General features: G+C 47.8%; 1 protein-coding gene across 5 annotated transcripts in view; it reads right to left on the bottom strand.

The window, feature by feature from the left end:
• The window catches only part of NTRK3 (neurotrophic receptor tyrosine kinase 3), a 373,642-nt gene that overhangs the window by 239,240 nt on the left and 117,138 nt on the right, over positions 1–17,264 (bottom strand). For all 5 annotated transcript variants that reach the window (XM_077317432.1, XM_077317434.1, XM_077317437.1 and 2 more), the window contains exon 4: positions 5,915–5,983. In XM_077317432.1, the coding sequence (XP_077173547.1) occupies positions 5,915–5,983 (69 nt within the window). The remainder of the gene's footprint in view (positions 1–5,914; positions 5,984–17,264) is intronic.

The following is a 17,264-nucleotide window of genomic DNA, read 5'->3' as shown; positions in this document are numbered from 1 at the left end:
CCACTCTTTGGGTGTGGCTATCTAGCCAGTTCCCTGTCCACCTAACCATCTGGAAATCCAGCTTGCAGCCCTCCAGGTTAGAAGAAAGAGGAGGAGGAGTTGATTCTTCTATGTCGCTTTTCTCTACCTAAAGGAGTCTCAAAGCGGCTTATAGTCTTCCCTTTCCTCTCCCCACAACAGACACCCTGTGAGGTAGGTGAGGCTGAAAGAGCCCTGATATTCCTGCTCAGTCAGAACAGCTTTATCAGTGTCGTGGCGAGCCCAAGGTCACCCAGCTGGATGCATGTGGGGGAGTGCGGAATCGAACCCGGCATGCCAGATTAGAAGTCCGCACTCCTAATCACTGCACAAAACACCTCTTCAGCTAACAGATCAAGGCAGGACGTGAATAAATTCGGACCTCCATTAGCAGAAACAATCAATTCCAACTCATTTTAGTCCAGCTTCTCCCCTCAAGGATGGGTGTTGCTTTATTTCGCTCATTTTGCTATCAGTATTTTCTTTTTTTCATTTAACGATTCCACCAGGAAAAAAAACAATACAATCTCACAAGTGATAACACATCGACTCCCACTTGAGGGACCGGTCTTTATTCTTCCATAAGTCACTTCTCACTTCCTGCTCTATTGATCACAGGCGAGGATGAATGGGATATGCTCACGATCCTCCGGGATGAATCCTACATAACATATATGCTTTTATTTCCAACACACAACTATTTCTAAAACTCAACAAAACAGGTCACCAGGGCAGCACTCCATTGATTTCATGTCCACTTCTTCTTCTCTTGCAGTGCTGAATGCTTTATCTATAATTCAGGAGGCTGCAGACCTGCTACGCCCCCAAGGGAAACACTAGCCTATCTCACATGCCGTGGAAGGGAAAGTGCTTCAATTGTTCCCGGGAAGCGGGGTCAACAAGTTTGTACTTCTGCAGGCCTGCATAAGTAGCACCATGATGATGTGCAAACACAAGCTACAAGGTCTGAGATTCCAACCATCAACCCCTGACAATAGGACTATGTGTGTAAAGTGCCATTGAGTTCTAGCCATCAGGCGTTCTAGGCAAGAGGCAAACAGAGGTGGCTGTCAGAGAGACTTTGATTATGAATAAGCAAATTCTTAGGAATAAAGTTTCTCTATTCGAAATGCAAGCATCTACGTTGAAGGCATAGTCAAAACTGACTCACAAAGTAGTTCGGCCCTTTTCTTCTTTGTTGCACTTTGTTGGACCATTAGGATTTCACAGAGGACTGAAGTCAGCAGGTCCTCATCGCTGGGCACCTAAGGGTGCATTCCAGTTTTACCCACCAAGAGATATACTAACATGGTGTCCTCATGAAGAATTGTCAGCCCCAATTCCAAGAGCCCCCAAGAAAAACATAAAACTCATGGAATAGCTCAGTCAAGCAAACACAGAGGTGTTCTGCCCTGATCAAGACAATTTAATGAATGGACAATTTTGTTTTAAATCTGATTTTAATTGACTATTGTTATTATTTCTATTTATTTCCCGCCACTCCTGTGTCAGGCTTGTGGTGGGTTATAAAACATCCACTAAAAATCCCAATAAAATCCCAATAAAACCCCATTAAAACCCAACAAGGACGACAAAAACATACAACAGAAAACTGGAACAAACATGGTGGTAATTACTCAATTTCCCACCCCCCAACTAGCCTCTAATAAGGGGGTAGAAAGAGGTGCCATAGATAGCAAATGGCCTAACCACTGCCTAACACCTGGGGGGGGGGACCGATCTTCCTTACTACCCCGGCCTCAACCATAGACCTGGCGGAAGAGCTCCATTTTGCAGGCCCTGTGGATTGCCGGAAGCTCCCGCTGGGCCTGCAGCTCTCCCTGGAGCTCCTTCCACCAGACTAAATCCAGCATTCCAAAAATCTCTAATTTTAAATGCCTTCCTTCTAGCTAATTAAGATAATAGGTTTAAATAGGTTTAAAGTGTATTTCAACATTATTTATTTCATTTGTTTTTATTTATTAATTAGACTTGAATTCCACCACTCTCGGACCAGCTGGCTCGTGGCGGTTTAGAATAAAAACATAAAACAATAAAAAGAAACAGTATCCCCATACGACCAGCAAGACTATACCATCTTGCCGACAAAACTGTACAATTGATGGCGGCAACAGTTTTATCCCCTACTCAACCCCTGAGTAGGTGTCACCAGGTGAGGCTGGCTGGAGGGGGGGGGGATACCTATTACACAAGGGACCCAATCTTATTACTTATTACATATCAGGACCATCCCAATTAACCATCTGATATTAACTGTTTTTAATGATGCCGTTACAAAGAATTATGAATGTGCTAAAAGAAGGAAAGATATTACCTCCTACGTGGCAACAAGCATATATAATATATAACATTAATATATAAGAAGGCAGTGACGCAATGCTACCACAGTCATATAGTCTTATCTCTTTACTGAATGTAGGTTATAAAATCTTTGCTACATTAATGGCAGAAAGATTAAGAAAACGCATGCCAAATTTAATACATGCTGATGAAACTGGCTTTGTGCCAAAGAGGTAAATGAAATATAATATACTAGTAGTAAAACTCATTGCATTCTGCAATACAACTGGTGCTAGCACATGGTTTAATGTGGGTTTAATGCCTCGCTTGGAAGCTGGCAACCCTAAGAGAAGGTCTCTCTGTGCATAGCAATCCTGACCCAAGTCAGGTTTATGCAAACCTAGGAAATGCGGAATTCCAGAACATGAACCTACATCAACCTGGCAACCTTACCTCCTCCCTGAAATGCTTTCTTGACCTGAAATAGAACAGGGGGCGCAATGTGGCTGGTTAGGTGGCTGCATACCCTTTTGGAGCCCTACTTCCAAACCTCAAGGAACATTTCCAGTCCAGGGACAGGCAACATCCAGGTGAAATCTGTAGATCTGGAATTACTGCTTATCTCCAGACTATTAAGATCAGCTCCAGCAAAACTGGTTGCTTTGAAGGGGTGACTCTGTAGCATTGTACCCCGCTAAGGTTTAGGGATGCCAGCCTCCAAGTGAGATCTGAGAATCCCCTGGATCTCCATCTCCAGACAGCTAGGCTGTAGGGAAAGTTCTCCCCCCTCAAATGCATCCCCTCAAAAGGAATGCATGTGGCCACAGACACTTCTTGGCTAGCAGTCTGTTGCTTGGCTGGAGATGTTTGCCCTTCTGAAGCCTGAGGTCTACTGCTGACAACTGCAGTCCCTGTTGTCTGCAAAGCCAAGTCATTGCCTAATAAAATGGATCACCTAGTTCCCACCAAAGTCTCACTATCTACTTTCCTGTAAAGCTAACTACACTTGAAATTCTGGGCCATTTATGCCTTTGAGTTCATAGGACCTTCCTGACAAATACTGATTTTTCTTTACCAGGCCAGGCTTGAGCAAAGTCTGTCATTCCAGCCATTTACTTGTTCACCATTTATAGTTACAGTCTCTAAATATTGCTTATTTAGATCTCTCTGCAGTTTCCTGACTTGCAGGACCCATGCCGGTCTGTCTATCTGCACCCAAAATATAAATAGTTGCTGGTAAGGGCTGGTGAGAGCCCATAGCCTAGATGGGACGCACCAGCAGCACTCCACCCCAATCTCATCCTGCAAAACCCTTCCATCATCAATGCTATTGCTGCTCATCTCTAGAATATAATGATCAGCTCTGCAGTCAAAATGGATACTTTGGAGGGTGAACTCTGGAGCACTCTACTGTTTTAAGGCCCTCCTCAAAACCTCAAGGAATATTTCCCATCCAGGGGTAGCCAACCTCCAGGAAGGGCCTGGAGAGCTCCGGGAATTACAGCTCATCTCCAGAGTTTAAAGATAAGCTCCCGATGGCTGCTTTAGAGAGTGGACAGGGCTGTTGTGCAAAAGAAACATTTGAGGCTTCCCACAGGTTGTTGTGGAGATGAAACACTTGAGACCCACTGCACAGGGTGCTGATGAAACAGGAGGCAAAAGAACCCCCCACAACAGTTTCATCTCCACAGCAACCTTGCGCGGTAGGCCTCAAATGTTCAGAGAGTGGTGGAGAAGAGACATGCATAGCTCGGCCGTGCTTTCTATCCAGCAGTGAGGCTGGCCACAGCAGTATTTTAAGTGGGATGGGGCTTTTCTGTAGCCTCCCTGTCAGCCAAGTTAGGCAGAAGGGATGCTTTCCCCCTCAAAAGGGATGCCTGCCCATGCCCACAGACTCCCCTGTGTTGCTCTTGCCTCAGTCACTGGCTGCCAGAGTGTGTGTATGTGTGTGTGTGTGTGTGGGGGGGTTCCACCAATAGGAGGCTTCAGAACCTTCAGCATGTTGTCAGAAGTACACAATACATTTTATTATATTGGATGATTTATAATAGATATAATTGAATTTGTGAACAAGAAAATAAAGAAAGCTGCATTTTTATTTTTAGATGCAGAGAAAGAATTTGATAATCTAACATGCCTTTTCTACTGAATGCACTTCAGCATATAGACCGTGGCCTGGAATTTTGGATGTGGATGCAAAGGATATACTCAAACCAACAAGCAAAGATTTTAATGAATGGAAAACTAACAGAAGGATCATTTCAGTCAATAAAGGAATATGCCAGGGCTGTCCACTGTCACCTTTATTATTTATCCCCGTGAAAGAGACTTTAGCTTCAAGGATTAGACAAGGCACAAGGATTAAAGGAATAAAAGTGGATGACAGAATTCAAAATGAAAAGTTATGCAGATAACATGGATTTAGCAGTTTCAGATCCACAAAAATCATTACAGTATGTAATGGAACACATTGAAGAATTTGGATCTCTTTCAGGATATAAAAGGAAGAAGAAGAAGACAAAAATGATAATTGAATTCTTAATGCAAAAAGAAGATATTATAAACAGTATGTGTATGAAATGCACATTAGCCACTGATTAAACCAAATATCTGGGGATAAATATGCCTGAATTATATTGCAATCTTTTCAAAAATAATTATAAGAAGAACTGGTGACTTGCACTCCCCTCCCAGTAAGAGTAACAGGGGAAATCCTGATAATGGATTCTTCAGATCACTCTTCTCTCCTTTCAGTTTGTTTGCTGCTTTGTTAAGAAATGTACCTCTCAGCCACAGAATCCCTACACCGATCTCTGCCAGCACATAATGTGTAATCTCTTGCCCCAGAGATTACAAGGCAGGTAATGCCAGAGGTGCGAAAGCCTGAGGAAAAAGCTAGAGAAAAAATTGGGGAGGAGACTCAGCTCTTTTCATTCATTTACCAACTCCCCCTCCCCCCATTTTTGAGGAAGGGAGAATTTTGGAGACAATTTGAGGAATGAGCAGGGCAGAGAAAATTTTGTTCTGTTGTTTTATAGGTCCACACAAACACAATATGTCATATTTGTAGGTAGGGAAATACACAATGCCAGAACTTGGACAATTTTTACTTCCCATCATGGAGGGCAGATCTCAACATAGAACTCTGTGTGTTTATCTTTTAGGGCAGTGGTCTCCAACCCCCGGTCCGAAGACCAGGACTGGTCCATGGATCAGTCAGTACCGGGTCGCAGCTCCTCCTCATCCTCCTCCCTGGCTGCTGCCTTGGGGGCTGCCCTGCCACTCTGCCACCGGCTCACCTTTGGTGCTCTCCGGCGGCCTCCATGGCAGGGGCTCCCCCTTGGCATGGCATTGTGCAGCTGCTGCTGGCAGCGCCCCCAGCGGGCGGCAGGAGGTCAGGGGCACCGGCAGGAAAGCAAGTGGAGCAGGGGCTCAGATGGTGGCGATGTCCCCCGGGCCTCAATAAAATTGTCAAGCATTGACCAATCCCCGGTGATAAAAAGGTTGGGGACCACTGTTTTAGGGAATTGGTTCTCCCCTTCACTGGCTGTTCCTTCGACCATTGCATGCCACCTGCTTCCAGACTCATACTTACAGTTCCACAAGTCTCAAGGTCTTGAAGAGGAGCCACGACAGCGTAGTCAGCCTGTTCCCAGAGAGGTTTCTGGAAATGAAGAACAGAAGGCATTTGCTGTCAATCATTTTGCTAGCATTACAGGTTTCTCATTTTGTTGTTGTTGTTAGGTGCGAAGTCGTGTCCGACCCATCGCGACCCCGTGGACAATGATCCTCCAGGCCAGGACAATGATCCTCATTTTAGCCCAGTCCTTTATTTCCCTCAACCAGACAGTACCGTTCTCTTTGGGTCTAGCTGAACTGGGAACGTTTCTAAAAGTTCAGTAAGAATAGTTTCTTGAAACCCTGTAAATCAAAAGCAGCTTTCCTTCTCATTTCAGCTGTCCATTGATGAAATACAGAAAAGCTGTTGTGCTGATATAATAACATGTAGAACCGTTGCTTTCGTATTTGTGCACAAGATGGTTTGGGTGCAGTGTTCTACAGAGGTGCATATGCACATGGGTAAAACGCTGCACATTTAGAAACCATCTTGATACCATTCTGTATTAAAATTAACTGGGTTTTTCTCATAATTATTACATGATGATTGTTTATTGGCAAGAAAGAAAACTGAAAGAGCAGGCAAACAGTCAATGCCCCATGTAGGCTGGGTACAATTTTGAAGCAAGACTGCAGAATTCCTGCTGCAACATTTATACCCCAAAAAGAAGGCAATTCGGAACTCCAGAAACTCAGACTACGAGAATGTCAAAAGCTTTCTAATTAAGTAGGAAATATCCTATTCACAAGAAAACCATTTATACACCAGTCCTAAGTCACAGCAGACTATGACGAAATAAGAAGGTTTATTGATTTACTTCATTGATACCCTGCCTTCCTCACCCAGCAGGGACCCAAAGGGCCTTCTGGTCCAACTCCCTCAATGCTCACTGCAGGATCACCCAAAAGCATCCACCAGCCTCCAGGTAACAGAATCAGTGAGCAGAAATTGGATGAAAGAAAGGGCAACCACCACAGCATTCACACTTTTGTGAGAGTCATGCCTGGCAGAGACAACAAGGAGGCTGGCGGTCATATGCAGTGCCCACTATTCATCTGCCCAACTCCAGCACAACCCACAAATGAAGGAAACCATATTGGGCCAGCCAGTGGTACTCACTCCCAACTCTCCAATTATCATCCACCAAAACAGCCATGTTGACTTCCATTCCTGCCATGAGACCTACACAGCTTACCTGTATCTCTGGCAGTGGCTGCTTCAAGGTGGAAACCACAAGCCTCACCCGTCAAGGCCATTGCCCACTTTCCTGAAACATGGGGCAAGTTTCATATTGGAGCACAGTGCTCAGAAGAGCCATGGGTACCATGCTGCACAGCCACATACAGCTCGAAGGCCACTGGGAGATTAGAATCATAGAGTTGGAAGGGGCCATACAGGCCATCTAGTCCAACCCCTGCTCAACGCAGGATCAGCCCTAAGCATCCTAAAGCATCCAAGAAAAGTGTGTATCCAATCTTTGCTTGAAGACTGCCAGTGAGGGGGAGCTTCCCACCTCCTTAGGCAGCCTATTCCACTACTGAACTACTCTGACTGTGAATTTTTCCCCCCTGATATCTAGCCTATATCATTGTACTTGTAGTTTAAACCCATTACTGCGTGTCCTCTCCTCTGCAGCCAACGGGAACAGCATCCTGCCCTCCTCCAAGTGACAACCTTTCAAATACTTAAAGAGGGCTATTATGTCCCCTCTCAACCTCCTTTTCTCCAGGCTGAACATTCCCAAGTCCCTCAACCTATCTTCATTATCACTGGTGCAAGCCAGCAGAACTCCAAATTTCACCGTGGCCACCTCTTCCCAGCAACTGGCAAGATACCTTCCTTCAAGGGGGACGGGGGCTCGTGAGTGACATGCTGATGTCCCCAGCAATGCACTGGCATCACTCCCTGTGCACCCACAAGTCATGTAAGAGCAGCACCCTGTTGTTAAACCATAGAGGTTTGCCCAAATGCCAGGGCATCCCAGCATCTCCCCATGATGCGCTGGCATTGCTTCCAGGGGCACAAGGGGTAGGATCCAGAAGTCAGGGGGCCGCTGATGCTCCCCTGGTTGCCTGCCATTTTCCCCCGCTGCCCAGTTGAGCGGCTCAGTAAACCGAATGCCAGTTAACTGGGGATACGACTGTTGAATTGCAATCAGCCATGATGACCCGTTGTAGAAAGCATGGCCAGCAGCTGTATTTTAGCTGCTCTGCCAGATGTTTGATAAATGTCCAGTTTCGTGTACAGAAACAAGCCAGGAGGTTATTCACAAAATTGAATGTTGCATTATTATGATTATCAGCATCAATGGTGAGGAGGAGGAAGCTGGTAATTTTTAAAGAAACAGAACACAGGCCACCATGGGGCCATGGTACCGGAGCTGCAGGTTGCAGACCTATGGGGTCCTGTCCTACAAGAATAAACAAAGGCAGAGAGGAATTCTGATGGGATCTCAATTTGCCCTCTGCATCTATTATGAAACCTCCATGTGCGGAGGCAGCACACCCTTGAACCTCCACGCAAAGAGGCAGCACGCCTAGAAATGAAAACAATGAGCAAAGCATCTCGGCATCCATCGAGAGCCAGCTTGGTGTCGTGGTTAAGAGTGGCGGCTGCTAATCTGGCAAGCTGGGTTTGATTCCCTGCTCCTCCTCCACATGCAGCCAGCTGGGTGACCTTGATCAGGCCACAGCCCTGATAAAGCTGTTCTGACCAAGCAGGAATCTCAGGGCTCTCTCAGCCTCACCCTCCTCACAGGGTGTCTGTTGTGGGGAGAGGAAGGGAAGGTGACTGTAAGCCACTCTGAGACTCCTTCGGGTAGAGAAAAGTGGCATATAAGAACCAACTCTTCTTCTTCTTCTTCACTAATCTCAGGGGTCTCTCGGCCTCACCTACCTCACAGGGTGTCTGTTGTTGAGAGAGGAAAGGGTGAATGTAAGCCGCTCTGAGACTCCTTCGGGTAGAGAAAAGCAGGGGATAAAAAAAACAACAACTCTTCTTCATAGTAAGTCCACTTGACAATGGGAGGAGGGTTAGTGCATGCTAGAGAGGTGAACAAATGGAAAGAAATGTCATGGGGCTGTCCTCTATCTCTTTCTCTCTCACACACACAAGTGCCCCTTCTTGCCCTCATCCAGCATTCATTACTTACTCCCATTTCTCCCACACCCCCTCTGCCACCCACACTGGCCCAGCTCACACAACCACCACTCCCTTCATCTCCAGAGGCAGCAGAGGCAGCCTTTCCTCTCTCTCTGGCCAGGGTTGCCACTCAATCCATCCATAACATACAAACGGCAGCCTTGCCCAGCCTCTTTCCCCTCCTGACACACACATCACTTTTCCTGAGAAAGAGAGACCGGCCCATGGTGACCCAGAAAGATTCCCAAGTCACATGGGGATCTGAAATAGGGTCTCCCGTGGCCTAGTCCACCCTTGCCCTACCCCGGCCCCACTGCGAGGAGTATCAGAGGGCTGCTGGAGACAGAGATAAAGGCTTGGCTCTTGTGACTCTCTGAACCGTGCTTTGGATCCCCCCCCCCCCCGGCACACTGTCAATCGCTCTCCACGCCTTCCTGTAGGTTGCCTCTGCCCTTAAATTGATGGACAATACTTCCGTGGCAATCCCGGGGCAATTCTGGGGCGCACAGCAAGCACCAGCCCACAGAGCCTGTGGCCCAAAATGGAATGGCAAACTGAGAAAAGGCCAACCCTTCCTCTGCAAGGAGCCAGGGCGACACTTTCCCAGCTGACGGCTGAAGCCAACTGGCTGGTTGGGGTCCCCCACCAGGAGATGGAGCAATGGGCAAAGGGGGTCAGACAAAGGCTGGCAAAGAGGGTCAAGACAGTGCCACAGAGGAGAGGTCTTTCAATGGGCTATTAGTCAGAGGCAGCTGGGAGTCCATCACAGGGGAAAGCTTTGGCTTTCTTGCCCTGCTTCTCAGTCTTCCACGGACATCGAGTTGACCGCCTGGAGCAAGCAAAACACACCTCTAGATGAACTATTGATCAATACGGTAGAGACAGTTTTATACTTTTGTTCCTACTTTCATACTGGGCAGCAGAGTAGAGATCTAAGGCCTGTTCTCCCCCAACAGAGTCCAGCATGCCGTGCAAATAGCTTTCAAGTAAAACACAGGCGTCCTCTGAAAACATGGGCTCCATGTAGCTGGGGCAGAAACACCCACGGAAACGCTTTCTGACTTCAGGGAGGAAAAACTCGATGGCAAGTCCTCCTAAGCGGAACAAGAGAAGGGGTCAGAAGGGAGAGAAGCCAGTGAAAGAAAGAAAGATGGAAGGGGCAACTCCGAGTCAGGGTAAAGAGGGGAGGACTCATCTCACTGGAAGTATCCTTCCACAAAGGTCATGTTTTGCTACGTTAAGCAGAAATGTCAAGAGAAAGGAAAAAATTGATTCCAAAAGAGGAAAGGAAAACACACTTGCACGCACACTGAGCTTTCAGAGCAAACACGGAATCCAAAATAGCACATGGACGTCATTACTACTTCAGCCAAAGGAGAATACAAGAAAGGAAATGGAAGAGGAACGGGGAAAGGGTTTTCCGCTGTTGGCCTTCAACTAATGAAGTTGCCTTTTACTCAGTCGGAGCTTTGGTTCATCAAGGTCTCTGATCGCCTCCTGTCCCCGGAAGCGGCTCTCTCCAAGATCTCAGGCAGACTTCTTTGCCATTAGTGCCCTGCAAGTGGACGTGCCAGGAATGGGACCGGGAATATCTGCATGTAAAGCTTTTTTTTCTACTTTCCCCATGTTGTATCCCTTTCCAGGGACTGGACAACAGGGCAGACTAGGAGATTAGGAAAGGGGTCTGCCTATCAGACCCCTGAGATTCCTCCCTCCAATGGAGAAGGGAGAGAAGGAAGAAAAGCCCACCCCTGTCCCTCAACAGAGGGGAGAAGGAAAGGAACAGGCTTACTTCAACTCCGGGGTCTGCTGTCTCCAGGGAGGAGGTGGTTACTTCCAACAGCATAACATGAGTTCTAGCTGGCCTGCTGTGTTGGTGGCTCCTGCCCACCTTGCATTGGACTGCCCTGGGGTCATTGTGGCCCCATTAGTATGCAGCCCCCCAAGCTATTGGCTCACTGGTGGCCTTTCCCTGGTGTCCTTCATGGCCAATCCGCTCCTGCTCGCGAAACTCAACAGACAACCCAGAGCCACATGCTTTTGACTGCAGGCTATCAGACAGCATTTCTTTTTTTATGTATTTTAAAGATTTTTTTGGATTGTCTCCTCACTAAACTCCTTGAGGCAGTCCACAAAAATGAAATAGCATGCAACCAAGGCATTAAAATGATGGATGGCAACATTTATGCATTCCAATGACTATTCTGCAAACAGCGATACTGCAAGAGGAGAAAATCCACCCGCACTGAATGTGGTCTCTGATTCCGGGGGGTCAGAGGGAGAAGCTGCAGTACCTGGCATGGTCTCCCCACAACTCCCCACCCAAAGAAGCAGGGTGAATTCTGCCAAATACTCAACAGGAAGAGCAGATAATGCACTTTCAAGGTGCTTTTGTGGCTGGATTTTCCTGTGTGAAACAGGAAAATCTGCTTCTAAAGTGCATTGAAAGTACATTATCCAAGGCAGGGGTAGTCAAACTGCGGCCCTCCAGATGTCCATGGACTACAATTCCAATGAGCCCCTGCCAGCATTCGCTGGCAGGGGCTCATGGGAATTGTAGTCCATGGACATCTGGAGGGCCGCAGTTTGACTACCCCTAATCCAAGGTGTGCAGGACGAGGCAATCTATGCAGAAAATACTTGCTGGGCCAGTGGTCTGATCCAGTATGAGGCAGCTTCCTCTGTGTTTGCCCACTGTTACAAAATGCTCACCTGACAAGCTAAATGGGCATAGGAATTCTGCAATCTGCATAACTGATCTGGGCTGGGCCATTAATCAAGATTGCTCTTCGTTTTGATAATCTGGATCAGACCATTGGCCCATCAAATACTTTCCATTTAGACTGGCAGATCTTGGCTGGGGATTGAACCACATACCCTTTTCACCATTGCCCTAACAATGTACTGACCCAGAATTGGCTATTGTTCTTGGCCACCGAATTCCCAGCTTCAAGAATCCCTGCAATCTGGTTAAGCAGTTTATTTCTTTGCTTTGTCAAGTAGGTAAATAAATTTGTGTCGGCCAGAACACCTAACAAAATTACCAGCTTTGCTAAAACAGTCACCAGGAAAGGGGGGTGGGGGGAAACCCTGTTTAAATTGCCCATAGTCCGTTACATACTTCTTTCTATTAAGAATATAACACACAAAGTCATAAACATCAGAACAAGATTAAATGCATTATAAGTGTTCACATTCAGATTATACCTTTTGGACATAAAATCAATACAAGGTTTCCAGAATACTAAGAAGCCTGTGTTGATTTTGGTCTACATTGAATAGCCGGATATGGTTTGACCCTTCTGCCGCATTCCAAGATCTTAATCAGCCATTCTTTAAGAGATGGTATCCTTAATTGGAACCATTTAGTGACTAACTATAGGAGTCCAGACTGCAGGAAGCATATTTTATACAAGCTCAATAGTAGTTATCATTAACATTTTCTTCCCAAATAGCCAAGTAACACTACTAGTGAGTCAAAAAGTATTAAATAACAAATTGTCGACTGATATTTCTTTTAAATACAGGCCGGTACTCCAACAACTTGGCTGGCTCCCAGCTGAATTCTGGATCAAGCTTAAGGTAATCACCTTCAAGGCCATACGTGTATTTGAGAGACCGCCTCCCTGCCTATACCCCCCCAAAAGCCTTACGCTCCGCCACTTCCAACTGGCTGCAGATCCCTGGCACCAGAGGAATGTGTAAACCTCAACAAGGGCCAGAGCCTTCTTGGTCCTACACCCACCTGGTGGAACGAGCTCCCTGAAGAGATCAGCGCCCTGCCCTAACTTCTACCATTCTGCAGGGCCTGCAAAAGGGAGCTCCTCCACCAGGCATTTGCTTGAGGCTGACTGACTCAAAATATCTGCTGATGCCCCCCCCAGACGCCCCCCCCCCATGACTGAACAATCAAACCTACCCAGGGATTTGGCAATGTTATTGTGTTAAAATACTGTTCTGGTAGTCATGATATGTTATGATTGTTATCTGTTATATTGTTATAACTAGAAATAAAGCCCATTTTATTATTTAATAAAATGGGCGCTAGGAGATGGTCTTCTCTCGGCTCCGGGAGCAGCCTCACCGCAGCAAGGCAGCTCCCGGGGCCGAGAGAAGGCCGGCTCCTGCCCCCCCACCCTCCCGAAAGACACAAACGGCCTTCTCTCGGCCCTGGGAGCGGCCTCGCCAGGCGAGGCCGCTCCCAGGGCCAAGACAAGGCCGGCTCCCGGGCCCCCCACCCTCCCCGAAGACAGAAGAAGGCAGCGCGGCTCCCTCCCCACCGGCATCTGTCGTGAGCCTTCTCCCGGCCGCTGGAGCAGCCTCGCCACGTCTGCGACGCGGCGAGGCAGCTCCAGCGGCCGGGAGAAGGCGGCACAGCCCCCCGGAGAACTCACCGCCCATTGGCTGCTTAGGCCGGGATGGACACTCAGAGGGGCCAATCAGGAACCGCTTTGCGGTTCCTGATTGGCCCCTCCGAGTTTTTATCCCGGACAGGGCCTGCCCTAACTCCTCCCACACAGCCCTTACTCTTTTATTCAGTCTGTGGCACGCCGCACCGCGGGGCTGTTTAAAGATATTCTGTGTAACTATTCTACTTTTTATGTACACCGCCGAGAGCCGTATGGAAGGGTGGTATAAAAATCTAAATAAATAAATAGGTCCAATTTTGGAAAAATATCGCCACAGGTGTATTTTTAAAAACCAAAAAAAAAAAAAAAAATGTGCTGTCACATAAATACCTGATCCTGTTTTCAGACCCACTCCCTGCCAAATTCTGTGGGGTACAAGGCCAGAGCTGGCATGGCCACTGTTAGGGCTGAGAAATACTTGGAGACATCCGGGGTAGAGCTGGGAGTGGGCAGGATTTGGGGCAGGGAGGGATTTCAGTGGAGTCTAGTGCTATGGAGTCCACCCTCCAAAGCAACCACTTTCTCCAGAACTGATCTTTGTCACCTGGAGATGAGCCATAACTCCAGGGCATCCCCAGGTCCCACCTAGCCACTGTCCTCCAAACTGGTTGTCGGAAGTGGTGGCCAATCTACCCCTTCTTCTCCCATCCAATGTGAACCAATGATTACTTGTCCTTAGTGATGCCATGACAATGCTAAATCTGATTAGCCACATGATCTGACTCAGCATAAGGCAGCTTCATGTGTTGGGGGGTCTCATCTACTCATTGGCAGAGGCTCTTGTAGAGCAGCCTTTCTCAACATTTTGACCTTTGAGAAACCCCTAAAACCTTCTTCAGACTTCAAGAACTCCCAGAAGTGGTTGGGAAGCAGAGGTGTGTACATGCTCAACCAGGGCCCCTCCCCTTCCCACCCCTCCAGGCCCATCATTGGCCGTTTTGAGGGGGGGAGGGGAGTTGACATGGCTCTATATGGTCATATCACCCAGTAAATTTATATAAATCTAAATCTAAATCTAAATCTAAATATAATGTTTAACAAACAAAATATATCTGTTCCACTTAATATTTCTGGTAAGGGCTTGGAGGAGGAGCGTATCTCATGGCTTAAGTGCCACTCAGCGCTTAGTACCCACTCAGGACGGCTGTCCCACCCCTGAGTGCCTCCTCCTCCAACCAGCTTGCCTGTCTGACCAGTGGCCAGCCAATCATCTTCCGTCCCCTCACCACCTCCTCATCCTTCCACTTCCCTCCGAGGCTCGGAAGCTGCAGATCCCTGCTGCATGAGAGCTGCCCCTGCTGGTGAGTTCCATAACAGCTGCCTGCAGCCTTTCCAGGTCCTGGGGGGAGGGGGAGGCTGTCTGCAGAGTTCTTGTACCCCCACCCCACCCCCTAGTCTAGTGCCTGTTGTATTCCTGACTGCAATGGGTTTGACCCCTAGTAGAGCCTCTTGTGGCGCAGAGTGGTAAGCGGCAGAAATGCTGTCTGAAGCCAATGAGGATGGGAATTCGATCCCAGCAGCTGGCTCAAGGTTGACTCAGCCTTCCATCCTTCTGAGGTCGGTAAAATGAGTACCCAGCTTGCTGGGGGGTAAACGGTAATGACTGGGGAAGGCACTGGTAAACCACCCCGTATTGAGTGGTAAAGGTAAAGGTATCCCCTGTGCAAGCACCGAGTCATGTCTGACCCTTGGGGTGATGCCCTCTAGCGTTTTCTTGGCAGACTCAATACGGGGTGGTTTGCCAGTGCCTTCCCCAGTCATTACCGTTTTACCCCCCAGCAAGCTGGGTACTCATTTTACCGACCTCGGAAGGATGGAAGGCTGAGTCGACCTTGAGACGGCTGCTGGGATTGAACTCCCAACCTCGCGGTCAGAGCTTCAGACTGCATGTCTGCTGCCTTATCACTCTGCGCCACAAGAGCAAATCTTTAAAGGTAAATCTTTACCTTTACCTTTATATAAATATTTGTTAACTCCCATCGATTTGGCAAACCCTTCCAGGGCCATCACAAGACCCCGGGTTGAGAAAGCCTGCGCTAGAGTTTCAGGTGGACATCTCCCACATCACCTACTCCTTCATCCTTTTGACTGGACATGTCATAGATTAAGCCTGGGACCTGCAAGCAAAGCGGACATCCCATCACACAGCCATGCTTTCCCCCTTTATGGCTCGGAGAATGCACTGAGATACTACATGAACATTTCCTGTTTACATCACGTATTAATGTTGCAGAACTCACCTTTTCTTTGTGCAGAACCTGGCTTTCTTAACATAGTTTTCTTTTATTCCCCAACCTTTTTATCACCGGGGGCCACTCAACGCCGGGGACCACTCACCGCCTTTTACTGAGGCCTGGTGGGGGGGGGGTAGTTTACTCCTCTCAATCACTGCCCTAATGCTCTCTGATCGCTATGGTAATGTTTAAACATCCCTTCAAAATAAGATACAGACACGCCACAACAATGAACATAAGGAACATTTTATTTTCATGGAAATTTTAACTCATGACAATGACAAATCCATGGGAACCCTGAGCTTATTTCTCTGCAACGAGATAGTCCCATCTGGGAGTGATGGGAGACAATGACACCCGAAGTGTGTTATAAAGGGCCGGGGGGGGGGGGGGAGAAGGCATCCTTCGGGGTCCACCTCCAATAAGTCAAAGGATCACATGTGGTCCATGGCCCACAGGTTGGGGATTGCTATTTTAGAGGAAGGAAACAATGAGCACAGGAGGCACACAGCGCCTCAGATGTGGGATCACCCACCATTTACCCCTGCCTCAAGCCAACAGGCCAAGGTGCCTTGGCCAGAACCATCTCTTGGTGCCAGCGTGCTTGTTTGTTTGTTTGCATTTCATTTCGAGCTGCCGAGGTTTACGGAGGAGTGCTCTCCTTGGTGAGATTCTGAACTGTTGGAATTTAGCGTGAAGGGAAATCACATGTTTGCTTTGCCTTCAATTAAGCGCCAGCAAAAAGGGCTCTACTGTTAGAGGCCCTTTTATCCGGCTAAATTAAGCCAGATGCCTCATTAATGACACTTACAAACAAGAGCCTCTGTAATTAAACCGCAAACTATATTATTGTGATAAGGTCAACAATGTGGCTGCTGCAAAGAGAGCTTTCAGCACTCCTTCCCTCCCACTCAGGTCGCCTGCTTCCATCAGGAGGACACACAAACCCCTCCCCCCCCAACTGTTGCCGTTCCCTTCATAGAATCATAGAATCATAGAGTTGGAAGGGTCCTCCTGGGTCATCTAGTCCAACCCCCTGCACTATGCGGGACACTCACATCCCAATTGCTCATCCACTGTCTCTTGAGCCTTCACAGAATCAGCCTCTCCATCAGATGGCTATGCAGCCTCTGCTTAAAATTTTTCCAAGAGAGACTGCATAGGAAATGTTCTTGACACATTTTAATAACATGTTCCCAGTGACAAAAGCCCTGATCTGAAGGATTCTTCACACACCACCGCCAGGGAAAGGAAGCACCCCTGGTACATGTGAAACACACACCCTCGACTACATTCCCCAGGGGCCGTGGTATGGATGGCACAATTCCAGGGTGGCTTCAGATTCGGCCAGCTCAGTGCTCCTGCTCAGCTTCCAAAATCAGGCACACCCTGAAAGCAATCACACTGCCTTTCCTTTGGGGAAAAAAATATCCCGCACCCCCAGGATTTGCCAAACAATCCCACTTGTGTTCCCTTCCCCCTTTCCTTGGGAGCATTGGCCTTATGGAGGCAAGGGGATCCCTGGGGTAGAATCCTAAGGGT

This window comes from Paroedura picta, chromosome 18, assembly GCF_049243985.1.
Source record: "Paroedura picta isolate Pp20150507F chromosome 18, Ppicta_v3.0, whole genome shotgun sequence".
In the NCBI taxonomy this organism is placed as follows: Eukaryota; Metazoa; Chordata; class Lepidosauria; order Squamata; family Gekkonidae; genus Paroedura; species Paroedura picta.
This window is presented reverse-complemented; position numbering and strand designations above follow the sequence as displayed.